The 15,032-nt window shown below is 44.7% G+C and overlaps 1 protein-coding gene across 6 annotated transcripts in view; it reads right to left on the reverse strand.

The window, feature by feature from the left end:
- Positions 1 to 13,007, reverse strand: part of ZFAND6 (zinc finger AN1-type containing 6) — a 36,839-nt gene extending 23,832 nt beyond the window's left edge. Inside the window, exons 1-3 of one of the 6 annotated variants that reach the window (XM_031505809.2) lie at positions 11,582 to 12,157; positions 11,439 to 11,470; positions 9,911 to 10,001 (exon numbers count right to left, since the gene is read on the reverse strand). Coding sequence is in view for 1 of the 6 variants with exons in the window: in XM_021537598.3 (XP_021393273.1) it covers positions 5,786 to 5,787 (2 nt within the window). In the remaining 5 variants the exon portion in view is untranslated. Of the gene's footprint in view, positions 1 to 5,785; positions 5,950 to 9,910; positions 10,002 to 11,438; positions 11,471 to 11,581; positions 12,158 to 12,865 lie in introns of those variants that run through there. The other 5 variants (XM_021537599.3, XM_021537602.3, XM_021537601.3 and 2 more) reach the window with 5 other exon arrangements.
- Between the last annotated feature and the right edge of the window lie 2,025 nt (positions 13,008 to 15,032).

Consider the following 15,032-nt stretch of genomic DNA (forward strand, 5'->3'; position numbering starts at 1 on the left):
AGCAACACTGCAATGCACATTTTACACTGTATATACCACCCTGTTTAAGTTCACCAGGCCGAGATTTCAGGCCATACAAAAAAGTTCTAAAAAATTCTTCATTTCAGGCCTTGACAGTCTGAGAAATTAAGGTGTCAGAGCTGCAGCAAGGACACAGGTATTATTCAGAGAAGACTAATGTTCCAAGCATTCTGATTGTGTAGTGTGGGATCTCAGGTTGAAGACAGAAGGGTAAGTAGGTAACAACTAATCAGGGATTTATTTATATACAGAATGACTACGTATAAACTTAAGACCATGGGTCACAGTCACATTATGACTTTGCAGAATAACAAGCTAATTCCTGCAGAAAGAGAGACTAGAGGCAAGAGCCAAAAGTTTCACAGCCACCAAGTAAGAGAAAAGCAAATGCAGGAAGGCAACAAAATCAACCAAGTGACCAGAGTGTGAAATGAGATTTTTTTGTTGTTATACTGAAGAAAAAAATTAAAGCAATTACTCCACTGCTATGCACAGAACTTTAAAATCACTTAAATGCACTCAAAGCACCAGGTTTGACTGGATTTATTAAGAAGGCAATAAAGTCATGCCCAGCTACCAGACCATTCTACAAATCAAACACTGCTTTATCTCAGCACTAGTTTTAGCCCCTGCATGGTTTGTCACAGACAACTGGTAATTTGTTTGTTATGTAACTAATAGTAATACACTTACCTTGACCTATTGTTACTAGTGCTGCTTTCCTCCTCTCCAAGGATACTTTAAATAAACCCCATGAAAATATGCTGATACTCAAAACAATTCTACTGAGCAATTCTGAAGTCTTTTCCCTAAAAAGCATTTCAGCAAAGTCCTTCCATGTTGCCACAATTTCCTTCTCTTTCTTTGCAGGTTAGTAATCAAACATTTTGATATCATAAAACACTAAAATAAATACTTTTCTTGTCACCTTTCACCTGGAGAACAAAATTTGTTTGATAACTAATTCTAATTAATACCTACAAAATCATTTAAGGACTTGACACCAATATCCAACAGCATGCCATACTAGCATGATATTTGGATGACATAATCCCAACATGAGAAGTCTGGTGAGATTCACTTAGAAAACTCTCTGGTATCAGCAACTAAAACTACCTGATAAAAACCTTACCCGAATCTGAGTGAGCTGGGCAAGGACAGCAATCTCCAAACCTTTCAGTTTAACACTCACAACCACTTCTTTTGCCTCTACCTTGATAAGGGTGCAGATCCCAATGCAAGGTCATCCTGTTGCACAGAATGACAACATTGCATTGCATCAAGGACTTGATTGCACCTGATTTTAGAAAAAACATGTTGAATCCATACAAGGGGTAGTAGAGAAACAATTTTATCCTTCTTTGCAGTCTTGTATCCTCCCTGTCACCCCATCCTTGAAACTAGCATGATCAACAACTCACTGAATGTTTTCTCCTGGCAATCTAAATCAGAGGTAGCATTCTGTATAAAATACATTAATATGTCCAATTTAGGCACAGAATGCTACATTTTTGCCTGAAGAATCAGTGGTTCTCTCGCTGCAAATGTATTTTAAACCTTAAGTGGAAAATACCTGCCTTTCTCATGCAATATTCTGCTTTCATCAACACAATTATATTCCACAGCACACACATGAAAATCATCCAGCCTCCTGCATTGTTCAAACTAATGGTGAAAACTTCAGGCCTTGCTTAAAAAACCCACACAATGCAAAATGTTTCAACGAGCCCAAAACTTCCATCTCAGAAATACCTCTCTTAAGCTCCCATTCCAATTTGACTATGAAGTTTATATTTGTCTCCCTAATCCTTCACACAGATAAAGTTATATTAGCATCGTGAATTACAGGATACACTGGTGCAGTGCTGTCTCAAAACCCTGGGCTAGCTAAACTGCTGGGGTGGCTGCCAGGGCCTGCCAAGCCAGCCACACTGTTTATAGTTTAGTTCTTCAGATACAGGATTATTACGTTTCAGACTGACAAATACCATATCCTGAAGGTTAGAGTCTTGTGACACAAATACATCCTGGCAGGGCAGAACAGCTGAGCAGGGGTGGTCTTCAGCACAGAGACAGTCTGAGCTCCTGCAAGACTGCTGAGGCATTAAGTTAAAGGAAGAACTGTGGTTTTAATAAAACTGCTGCTTAAAAAGGAGCTATTTTTAGGAAATACTCAAACAAGTGTATTAATTTGTCTAAGTAATACTCAAAATACTGTCTTCAGTTGATCTAAATGGAGCAGAAGATGGATCAGGTTAGGATTTAACTCAGTTTCCCTCTTAATGCAAAATTTAATAGCCAAAAAAGTTACTTCTCAAATGAAAAAAATCCCCACTTTCTTTCAACAACTGGAGAATGAGCAAAGATTCCCAACATGATTGAGGAGAAACAGTTTTTGCACCGTCAAAGCTTTGTTTTAGCTAATCTCTGTTTAGCTCAAAAGCCCTATAAACACACTTGGAAGAAGGGATCTGTTAAAAATATATCACCCCACCCCTTCAATTAAGGGCTGAGAAGCTTATGACACATCTGAGAGATCCAACAAGAACAGGGAAGACTTAATGTTCCTGATACTTCTAAAGGTAAAAGAAAAAAAAAAAAACAAAGCAGGTTTAAAAATCCCAAACAGGTTTCATGCCTCTATTAAATGGATTTTAAACCAAGAACCAATCCCAATTATTTTTATTCCTTTGTAGGTCATGTGCAATTAAATGCTTATTTTCACAAAACCCTATTACAGTGTAAACATCACTGGGCAGATGATCCGCCCCACCCAGAGCGAGCTCCACACCACAGGAGGACACACAACTATCTCCTGAGGAGCCCTTGTATCTGCAGGAGAGGGCTGTTCCTGGGCACCAATCTGCCCTGCAACAGCAGCCCTGTGCTGATCCCGCCTCCTCAGCTCACCCCTTTCCTAGAAACTGCAAGAAAACCAGTTAGAGGCCAAAACCTCCCAGATAAAAGCAAGGGCAGGTGTCCCTTTTTGGGTATGGCTGCCTTGGGCACAGGGCAATTAGCAGAAAAGATCCCTGAACCACTTGGGAAATGGGGAGGAAGAGAAGGGGAAAAGAGCCAGTTGGGCTGGCTCCAGCCACGAGTAGAGAACAATGTGAGCCAGCCTAGCTGACTGTGCCTGCAGTACTCACAGAACCCCTCTGCTGGGAGATGCAGGAGGCCCCAAGTGTGGCACAGAGGGCCCAACAAGCTGGGGGGATGCAAATCCCACATTCCTGGTTTCAGGGTGGACAGCAGCCCTCCCGAAGGCTTGGGGATATTTTACAGAGATCAGCCCATGGCAGGCACACAGCCTGCTCCAAGTAGCACTGAACAGGACCAGAGTGCAGGGTCACCACCCAGCTCATGCTGGGCCACCCACCTCACACTGAGCAGTGCCACCAGCAGCTGGTGGACTGTGGGGCACAGATGTCCTCTGTCACGAAGAGGGGAGATAAAATTTGGTCCTGCATTTTGTACACAGGTTTACAGTGGGTTTTAAGAATCTCTTATTCACATCAGAGATGTATATTCCATCCTGGCACAAGAAGCAGACACATAAATCCCACAGCACACAACACATTCACAGTGTTTAAGATCTGCAGATGGAGCATGTGCAGGAGAAGGTTTTTATGAACAAGAAATGCTGGAACAACCAATCGTTGTGCGGGGACAACACGGGTCCTGCCAGCAACGGTTTGAATGCAGGCAAGAAACATTTGCTGTAGCCTGAATACAGAAGTTGTACAGCTGTGCCAGCAAAGTGGTATGTTTATCCTTTAGGGCAGATTTGCTTTCTACAAACAGCCTGCATTAGAACTATATACGTGTGGCAAGAGAGTTGAGGATTTCACTCCTGTGTTGAATAAATCAGCAAAAGTGGTCCCAGATAATACATCTTCCCTAAGCTGGGGGCCAGAGGGGACTCAAGAAACACGGCTGCTCAGCAATCAAGCAACAGGAACCAAGTTGACTCATGTATCAGCTTTTATCTGGTTCTAAATGAAACCATTTTTTGGCTAAACACAGTATTTTATAGCACACAAATACTTCAGTTGGCTTCCTTTAGTTTCAGCAATTCTAATACACATACTCATCAGTTTAGAGAAATTCCAGTTAACTCTTCTTGCCCTCACCTCATACACCTGATGTAGCCACTTAGGCCTAGCATCACACAGAAGTTAAGAAATTAATATCCAGGTATTAAACACTTATGGATCCTAGTCCTAAACCCAGTACAAGAAACCTATCCCAGCTCTCTACTAATGACCACATATAGTCACTGCCCATTCTAAAATAGTATTTTCAGGGTTTAAATACAATGCAGGACATTTAAAAATGGCATAAATAGATAAAGGCAGCAAGAGCAAATTAGTAATTCAGACCTATAAGCCACTGGCCCATAGCAAGACACCAGTGTGTCAAGACACTGATATATATAAAAGAAATCTATATCCAGCATTTTGAGAGAAAACACAATGTCTCAATGTAAAACTGAAAGAATGAGCTACACTTCGAAAATAACACTTGTTTACATTCAGTAAAGGTCTATGCAATTGCTTTCCACGGTCATTTGAAAGACTGTTGCTCAATTTTTTTCACATACATTCTTCTATCACCATGACTAATCATACAAAACCCATCAAACTTCTTAGACTCAACAAGTATTGGGGACATGAGTATTTCTTTCCAATTCCCAGAAGCAGCTGTGTATCAACCCAAGTGATTTTATAAAAACAGGAAGCATTTAGGGAAGTAAGAAAACAGATTTCCCAATCTGAAAGCTTTGTTCTGTATGTGGCCTCATCTAATATAGAAAGGGTGACAATTAAAATAAAGTCTTCATTCTCATTAGAACCCCCCCGTTTCCTGCCTCGCCACTTCCTGCTCTCCTCCTCTCACCCTATCCCATGCCACCCATGGCAATTCATACTTTTCCTGTTCCTGAAACCCTTTCAGATGCATAAAGTGTCACTAAAAATACCATCTATGATATAACTGGTGCAGAAACTGAAAATAATCTTCCCTCAAATAAAACACCTGCTACCATTAGGCAATACAGGTTTCCAAAGAGATTCAGACCAATTCCAAAGGAAAAAGAAAATTCTCCCCCCTGCTTTTTTTTCCTCTTAGCTAGAAGGGTAATAGCTGCAACACAGAGCAGTAACACTTCATTTTTCCTGCCTGTGTTTGTAATCAGAGCTCTCACAGACCCAGACACCCTACAAAACTGATTAAAATTGAGGAAAAAATTGCCATGTTTTACATAGTTTTTACATACCTTTGTTCTAAATGCTAAAGACCTGCGAGACATTCTTCTCATCAAGAACAAACAGACAGACAACAGCACAGCAGCCTTCAGTGATACAACAAAGGACAATTTAAGACAAATGACTTGGAGCAAATGCTATCACTGAATAATCCCACGGCAGCTGTCATAATTAGTTACCTCCAATCTCATCAGAATCAGGGAAGTTAGAGTTAAAATCGAGCTCTCTTCCCGTAACATTGTGTAACTCCAAAACAGCAGCTTTATCCACGCTATTTTAGAATTAACATTTCTCCATAAGATAATGTGGAACCGCTCGATTCTTCCACGCCAGAACACCCGGTGCAAGGCGAGAGATGACAAAAGAAACTCGGTCAAGTTTGAGTCTCTCAGCACCTTATTTCCTGTCTAAAGAGCCCTTTTGTTCTGCTTCCCTGCATAAATGTTAATATCCTGCCATCATTAGAGAGCGAAACGACGAAGGAAAGCCCCACGCACATGAACTCCACTGCCCCGGAGGGCGGAACGACGCCACACGACGCGATTAGAACGGCAAAATTCCTACCAACACGGTCTCCACAATTTTCTGCTCGCTTCACCCCAGATTAACTTCACTTGGAGCTGCACTTCGGCGCAACCTACCGTGGGCACGGGGCCCGCCCTCCCGCTCCTATTGGTCGAGGCGGCGGAGGCCCGCCCCGCCGGCAGGGCCGCGCCCGCTGATTGGCGGAAAGGCCTGCCCGTCACGTCAAGAACTTTTCCTTGCTAGCAGGTTAGGCTGGGCGGGCTCGGGCACCCCGGGCGCGCGCTCTTAAAGGGGCCGTGCCCCGCTGCCGCCGTGCCAACGCGAGCCGCGGGCGGGCGCACCCCGGCACCGAGCCCGGCACCGAGCCCGGGCCCCGCGGGGCGCCCACCCCTCCCGGCACCGGGAAGAGAGGATAACACCCGAGCGGGCTGGGAACGCTTCTCCCGCGGCAATTACACAACTGCCGCTTGCTCCACTTATGGGATAAAATTAGCTGTGGGTTTGGAGCCCATCCGCGCTTTAAGGGTGACTGGAGTTACCCTGGGAGGCTGAGCACACTATATAAATTAGTAACCCCGGCTAAAAATACATCGGGTCGCCGGTTCCAAAGACTTCCACCCATTTAAAGCATGAGTCAGCAGGAGCTCCGCAGGAAGTGACTGTCTCCATCCCACAAGGTACCACGGTTTCTGCCAGAAACTTTTTGTGCTTATTCAGGCTTCACTTGACTGAACAAATTCGCAGAGATCCTGGTCACGTTATGACAGCAGCGTTTCTCACGGCACAGCTTCCTCTCAGCACTACACAAAAACCTGTATTTTAAATTGAAAGTGGTTCTTTTTCCTTCGTGCAAACACAGATATGGTTCCCTACACAACTATCCAGTGAAAAGATGAGTAAAAACAAAACAAGGCTTAATAAAAATATTTCACAAGTGCAGATAGAGCACCTGGTTCAAGAGGAACCTTGCCCCATCCTAACAAGCAACACAGAGAAGAGCCAGAACACAGTCAGTGTTCCCTCCTGCACCCACAAGTATCATCACAGTTACACAAGACTTATCTGTGTAGCAAGGCTGCCTTACATAAAATATTTTCACGTGTTTAGTGTAAAATAACTAAAAACATTAAGCTAGAGGAAGATAAAGCACTTGTCAGCACAAGCACATTGGGGTTGTTTTTGTTGTGTGCGAAGGCAGAGAGGAACAACTTGTTTCTGGTTCTTGTCACCTTTCCCAGTGCTGGAACTGCCTGCCTTCCCTTACTTCACCCACTACCAATATCACTAAACAGGGAAGTTTTAACTTCCCTAATAGAAACAGATTAATGAAGTCAAAGGCAGTCCAGCACACTGCTTTACTGCAAATACTACACAACATTGGGAAAATATTTACAGCTAAGTGCTCCCTTGAGCTGTGATAACACCAAAAAGAGCATAAAAAACACCCTCAGGAAGGATATTTACTTCTGCTAAAACGATGAAATTGCACATTTTGTGTTAACTATTTTAAAGCAACTTATCATGCCACAAATTCAAGTACAACTGAAAAGCAGCAATTGGTTATAAGTTGATATGTATGAAACACTACAATAATAGAATTACCAATATTCACATAACTTCCCCCACAACACCCAAAATATAAACTGAAAGAACCAGACCTTAATCCTTGCATCTGAATTCAGTGCCCCATGAAAGCCAGCACACCTGGAAGCTGATCTGAGCATAACTCACACTTGCATGACACTTTTTTTGACCAACCCTTATCTAAGCAATCAAAACCAAGAACACAGTTCACACAAACAAAACAGACCAATAAAGTATCTCAGGAACTAATCTTGCAAAGCTTCAATTCAGAGCACATTAACTTCAGGCCCATAGAAACAGCAGCACAAGTCACAAACCATATCAAACAAACTGTTGAGTGCTAGAAGACATGACAACCCTATAGTCAACATTGTTGTTGGGATACTTTAAAAAGAAGGGGAAAAAAACCCAAACCAAATATAGTATTCCAAAGTCTCCAGCTCTGTTTGCTACCACAGCAGTCTCACCACCTTGTAATGGCAATGAAAAATAATTTTTATCATCAAACATCCCACACTTCAGCTCATGCTTCTGTCACACATGCAACTAGCAGCTCTTATCACTACAGGGGAGATGTTCCATCCCTTTTCCTCCCCACCTCTTCCCCCGTCAAGCCCTGCAGTCTGGGCAACTCCTGAAACCAGCTCTGGTGCTAATCAGCCCCTTCCACCTGCCTTGAGTCTCTGAGCTGGCAGAAGTTTGGCCAGCCTCTGATGAGCAACAGTATGGACTACCCAGAGCAAAAGGGGAATGGCAAAGCAAACTCAGCACCTGCCTCCCAGATTTTCTTACCCCATCTCCTTTAAAACCAAAACACACCCACATCTAACTGTCCTAATAAGAAAGCCCCAAGAGTACTTTGCTGTCCTCATAAAAGTGAAGATCCCCAAATCATCTGTGAAGTGGGGTATCCAAACTAGATTCATGGTTGACCCTTAGGTCACCGACTAGAAATCACAGGTAAACATATCCGTATCTAAATGTTGGGAATCCACACATTTAAAAAATGCTATTCAAGTCATTACCCCATGCTGAAGGAAATGTAGTGAAACTGGATTAAAAAGCCTAATTTTCAGCCTCAGTTTCTGCAAGAAGCCATCTATTTTCCCTCTAAACACACATACATTCTGGAAAAATGGGACAGGCACATTTTAAGGTTCAGGCTCAAGTTAAGCCTTTGCTCCTATTACAATGTCTGTAGCAATACAAAAAAAAGGAAAACAGCAGATTGCAGCTGCAAGAACACTAAGCAGGGAAGCTTTCACAGCAGCGTTAAAAAAAATCAGTTTGCTGCCACCCAACTTTGCACTTGGGCAGTAAGAGAGCACCTGACTCTCATTTGACTACAGTAATCACAGAACAGCTAAAAGGCCATTTGTTCTGTAATCTTACACACACAGAAGACAGCAAGTTTGGGAGCCTTGACAGCTCAAGAGATCAGGAACAGAGCCTTCCATCTGTAAGTCACCAGTTCAAACAGACAAGAATAGCAGTGATCAAAAGCCACATGTGATGGCTGTTCAGGGATTAGATGAAGAGATGGTTACTGAATCCAGGTCCCAGCAGATCAGTGTGAACCACAAGAGCTTTTCTTCACTATTTTACACCTGGTTTTCAGTCCTGAATCCATTACACCTCCTGGATTCTGTACATGTTAATAAGTAGCAAAGAAACTGATCTGCTACATACACACACTGAACTGGCATTGGAGAAAAGGACTTTACCCTCTGGTTGTCAATGATGTCTGCACTACACCATGCTGAATTTTTTATTATAACTATTACTATAGTTCAGACTTTTAGATTTTCTTATTACTAGAGACAGTAATTTCAAAGTAATATTTAACTTCTCATCCCTTTCACACCCTCAGATGCTGTAACCCTATTTATAAACAATAGCTCCCAAACTTGATGTGTATTTCTTAAAATATATCAATTTAAAAAGTACATTAGCATAGGAATTTCAGAACTTTGGCATTTAAGAAATTAACTCTGAGACAATATTATAAAGCTTTTTATCAAGCCTAAAAAAACCCATTATTTCATGAGTGTCATATCTACATAAAGGCAGTGGGAAAAAAATCCCTATGTGAAGAAACAAACATTCCTTTTCATATTATGCATTCTTCAATACATCAGTCTCTGCAAAGTCTGCTAGCAGTAGCTCCTTTCCAACCTGACTTTAGTTTTAAAAGTCTGCAAAAGTACCTGGAATTTCCAAGCTGGATAAGCAAGACAAAAACAAGTTCAGAGTGTATGTTGACTGAAGGTCCCCAGAGCTTGGGTTCATTGTCCTGCTTCAAACACCACTACCAAAAACAATCTTCTACAGAAGCCTAACAATACACAGTTCATAGCTCTTAGTAGCACATTACTTCCCGAGAATGAAATTGCTGATAAAAAGCCAAGATCCTAGAAACCTAGCAGGAAACTTATCCTTAGCTGTAACTAAGGAGGCCCTCATGTACAAAGAATTCAACTTGCTATTCCAGGAGTTTGAAGAGAACAACATACCAGACTGATGAGATTTCAATAATCTTGAACTTTTGAGATTCCTCTTGCTGCTTTCAATCCCAGATGTACTACTGCACTGCAATAATCAGATCTGGAAACAACAAAGGGGTGCATGTGGTAAATACAGAGAGGTCTGCTGAGCTGTCTGGCCAGCAGCACAGACACACCAGACAGACACATCCCACTGGATTGTTTTAGCAGCTATCTCAAACCACTCAAAGCTTAGCTGACATGAGATACTATTGAAGTTCCAGCATGTTACATCCCAACTCTTTCTATAAAGGCAAAAAGCCCTTAACAGAATAATTTGTCCCTGCCCTGTGGCCTACTGGCCTGTAAAGCTGGACATTCCTCACAGGTCTCAACTTCTCTGGCATATGGGTTTGGTTTGGGGTGGTTGTTGAGTTTTTTTTTGGGGGTGTGTGATTTGGTTGGGCATTTTGGTTTTTTTTTTTTTTAATCAGAACATGGAATTGTAGCTTGTACAACTGCACAGCCAAGGTCTCTGGTGACAGAGGGCTACATCACTTGCTTCAGCTAAAGTCCTTGAAAAAGGATCCAGACATTTTAAAACACACTTCCTTGACATCAGGTGTGTCTTGGGTGGAGCAAAAATAAGTATACTACAGTTTCCATTGAATTCAGCATAGTCCAAGTACATTTATACATAAACTATAATAATCTTTTGGGTCAAATGATGTATCTTGAATGCAAGTCACAGCCCATTCAGTATTAAAAAAAAAAAAGTGCATAGCAATTAACTGCCAAGGAAATGGAGCCAGAAGTTTGTATACTTCCAATTTTCTCAGAAATCAGACTGATTAATACAGCTGTTAGAAAATGACACACATCCACAGAAACAGGGATTACCTTTATCTGTAACCATAGCAACTTTTCAGTAGTTTGTGTTAATGTTACTCTCCCTCTGACAACTTGCCACTATCTCTTCCAAGCTATTTGTGTAAGGTTTTGAATGTGCCATCTGAGACTATGAAGTAACAAGAAGTTGAAATGTAAAACTTACATTCTTAAATCACACACCTGTAAGTATACTGTCATATACAATGTTGTCAATTTTTGCCATAAATTCATGATTAGTCAAGAAGTTAAATAGTAACAGATTAAAATAAATTTAACATGATTCACAGATTTTTAAAATAAACATTTTAAGAGGTATTGTATGAAATATATATAGGAGACAGTTTTTCTACTTCTTCTCTATCTGCAAAGTAATAAACCCAAGGAACTATGCCACTGACATGTAAGAGAATTTGTTATTCAGTACCATAAGGAACAAAAATCCTCCCATTATACATTTTTTTTGGCCTGAACAAATACAAGACAGATCAGAAAAGAACCAGCCCCCTTGTTCTATGTTAGGTGATAGCAAAGAACTGGTGTAGGTACCTCAGCACTACAAAAACAAATCAGATAAAATTCAAAGAGTAAAGCTGTAAAAGTTAGAGGACAGACAAGAAAGAGACAAAGGAATGAACTGACATATTTACTTCCTCAATTGTTGACTTACCACCATCCACAGCTCAGAAGAGGATTAGCACTCTGTGCAAAAAAATATTTAAGACGACACAAGACAAACAAAAACATTTACTTATAAGTAGGAGGAAAAAGAGAATAATTTTTTTTTTCATTGAAGTTCATAGGGCAGCTTACCAAGCTGTGCCCTTCTCTTTTCAGTGTAGAGTTTGGCACAGTTAAGATGTGAGCACAGAACCTTAGACGAGTGAAAGAAACTCGGCACACTCTCTGCCCCCTGTAACTCTTATGCAATGACACCTATTATAGGACAAGCCTGGACAAACACTCGGGAATGGACTTCAGAACACAACGGCGCACTTGAAGTCAGCCCATGCAGGCAGTGAAGTAACCACCACGGTTTTGCTGAATGCCTCCACATTACACCAGCACACATGGTGGAAGCTTCTGTACTTCGTTGTTGCTACTGTTGTTATTATCAGTAAGGTAACTGCCCTTTTTATTTTCTAAGGTTGCCCAATCCTAACATCCTGTGGAAACACGAGTGGATGTTCACACCCTTTATCTATCACTCCAGGCTTTTGGCAAAGCCCAGAAGGCAAACTGGGTTAAATCTCACAGGCTTCTTGGGCGAACACCCAAACAACAACAATAACTTCTCATAAAGCAAAACGCCAAAGTACGACAGACTTTACAAGCCTTAACCCTTGGTTTAGGCACAAGAGCGGCACAGCACGGAGTGCATGGCAGCCCGTCCCCACAGCGGCCAAGCCGGCTGCGCTGGGCTCCGCGAGGGGCGGCGGGCCCGCCGCGGGCCGGGCAGCGCCGGGCCGGGCCGGGCAGCGCCGGGCCGGGCCGGGCAGCGCCGGGCCGGGCCGGGCAGCGCCGGGCCGGGCCGGGCAGCGCCGGGCCGGGCCGGGCAGCGCCGGGCCGGGCCGGGCAGCGCCGGGCCGGGCCGGGCAGCGCCGGGCCGGGCCGGGCAGCGCCGGGCCGGGCCGGGCAGCGCCGGGCCGGGCCGGGCAGCGCCGGGCCGGGCCGGGCAGCCCCGGGCCGGGCGGCAGCGCCGCCGGTCCCGCGCGGGGCCGGGGCCGGGCCCGGCCGGCGCAGCGCTGGCGGAGGGCCGGCTCTGCCTCTCCCTTCCACCCAAGGACACGAGTACAAACACCTCTGCCCCGGGATGGCTCCTGCGCACGCAGCCGCCCGCCGGGGGTGGGGAGAGGAGGACGGAACCACCAAAAAAGGCAGAGAACGAGCCGCGGGCCCCGCGCCCGCCGTCGCCCCGCAGCCCCTCGCCCGCTGCGTGCGGGGCTCGGGGGTACGACGGGGGAGCCCTCCCCACAGCCCCTCCGCCGCTGCCGGGGCCAGTGGGCGGACAGCGGCCGCCGTGCCCCCGCCCCGGCGCGGAGCGGGGCCGGGCCGCGGCCCCGGCGCGGCCGCCCCCGGCCCGCCGCGCTGCCTCACCTGCGCCGGGCCCGCCGCGCCCGCCGGCCCCGCTCGCTCCGCACCAAACTTTTTTTTCCCCTTTCTCCGTGTTTCGTTGCCCTCGGAGTGACGCGGGCGGGCGCTGATTGGCGGAGCGCAGGCAGGGAGGCCGCGGGGAGCGGGAGGCGGCGCTACGGCGCGCGAGTAATTATGGCACGGCGACGGCGGCGACGTGAACCACAGAATGCAATTTAAAGGGACAGCGGCCCGCCCCGCCGCCGCCGCGCTCGCCTCAGGTCACCCCTGCGGGCGGGGGGGCGGCGGGGCGAGCGGGCAGCGGCCGCCCTCCTGCCCCACAAATAAACTCATTTTGCTGTAAAATACCCGTGAAGGCGCTCCCTCTGCCCTTCGGGTCCCTGAAGGGAAGGTCTCTCCTGGCGGGGCTCCCTACGGGGCTCAGGGCGCTGTGCGGGCTCGGTCCTCAGGCCTCTCGCCCTGTGGGAAGGCAGCGGTGGCCTTGGAGTCTCCTTAATTATGATGTCACCTGCTTGTGTTTTCTTCTCTCCTTGTGGGGCTTTGAGACAATCCACTACAGCTTCTTTACATGCACACCATTTTCATCTCACACCCGATACATAAAGATATGTTTTACTTTTTTTTTTTTTTTTTTAATACATTCTCCCCACTTGTCACAGCCCTTACCATGCAAGGAGGTTTTAAAGGTGAGATTTAAGGATGATGACTGGCTTGATGCCGATATGGAGTACATGAATACATGAATACTGCAGGGACATGAAACAAGCCAAATAAAAGGAGAATTTTATCTGTGTTAGGAGAGATGAATGGGCCAAGGCTAGAGCAGCTGGCAGGAGGTGAGTAGAGTTTACACTTTTGGAGGAGGGAAGGAAGAGTGTGCAGGTGTGCAGCCAGAGAAGCTGATGCTGGGTAAAACATGTTCCCATTTCATACAATCACAGAATGTACTGAGCTGGAATGGACCCATCAGGATCATTGATTTCCTAGAGGTACTGCAAAGAGATTTAAAATTTGGGGTCTTGTTTTGAGCAGAGGAAAGCATTGCAAACACATAAATATTTCAGCAAAGATAAAATCCAAGCAGAGGCTTCTCATTGCTAGAAGCTTGCTATCACCCATGTTGAGAGCTGAGTAGGTAGATCCATAAACCTGGAAAAAGCACTAAAAGGGAAGAAAACACCTTGTTTGTTTGTTTTGAATATCAGAGCTTGGATTAACACTAGAAAATGCTGGTGCAACCAGCATTTAAGTGCTAGCATAGCTTTACAGCTATTTTGGTAGAGATTATTCAGTCTTGGCTGTCTTTGCTGATGCAATCAGTTTTCCAAATGCCAGGTTGCATGAGCATAAGATGACCTGCATTGCATGTGGGTATCACAGCATTCACCACAACATTATTTGGAGCACTTTCATGGTCTTGGCAGTAATCATAAGGAGCTGCAGGGAGTGATGATTGCATTCCTCCCAGCCTCTCCATGATAATCTCTTTTTAAAATGATTTTTTTTAACCTTGAATTAATTCCCTCTGGTTGTTCTCGGACTGCTTTCTTTGTGTCAAGTTTCATCTCATCATCGGAAATACAAATGCAGAATAGTAGGGCACAACATCCTCAGTGTTCAGGAAAAGGCCAGCTGACTGTTCTGCAGTTGTGAGTGACCAGCACAGCAGCTGGCAGAACAGCAGCGTCAATACGAGGGAAATGCAAACACTGAACAAGACCCACACCTCCCGCCAGGAGTTACTGACCAGCGACACATGGTGCAACAAATGTTAAGTTGTGGCATCAGATGTCAAGGGGGAGCAGCAGAATGTTCAAATGTGATCTTACTCAAGTTGCGGGCGACGCTCGTCAGTTCTCAAGTGCTGAAAAGAGAAAACTCAGTTACAATAATGCTGGAGTAAGTGGGGGTTTTGGAGGATTCAGAATCACTATGTCTGGTACAGTCAAAAGCTGCCACAGCTCAGAAGAGGCAAACAACCTCTAGGAAAATAGGGAACACAAAGTTTTGTGCCATTTGCATTTAAAAAAACGCCGGTAGTCAAGCTATCTCTGAGGAAGAAAAGTCCCAAACGAGATGGCCAGGTTTATTCTTGGGGTAGAATAAAGGATGCATTTAAAAATTAAATGTACGTGTTGTTCCACTGTGAATGGAAACCATAATATTGAAG

The sequence above is a fragment of the Lonchura striata genome, chromosome 11 (assembly GCF_046129695.1).
Source record: "Lonchura striata isolate bLonStr1 chromosome 11, bLonStr1.mat, whole genome shotgun sequence".
NCBI classification, from domain to species: Eukaryota; Metazoa; Chordata; class Aves; order Passeriformes; family Estrildidae; genus Lonchura; species Lonchura striata.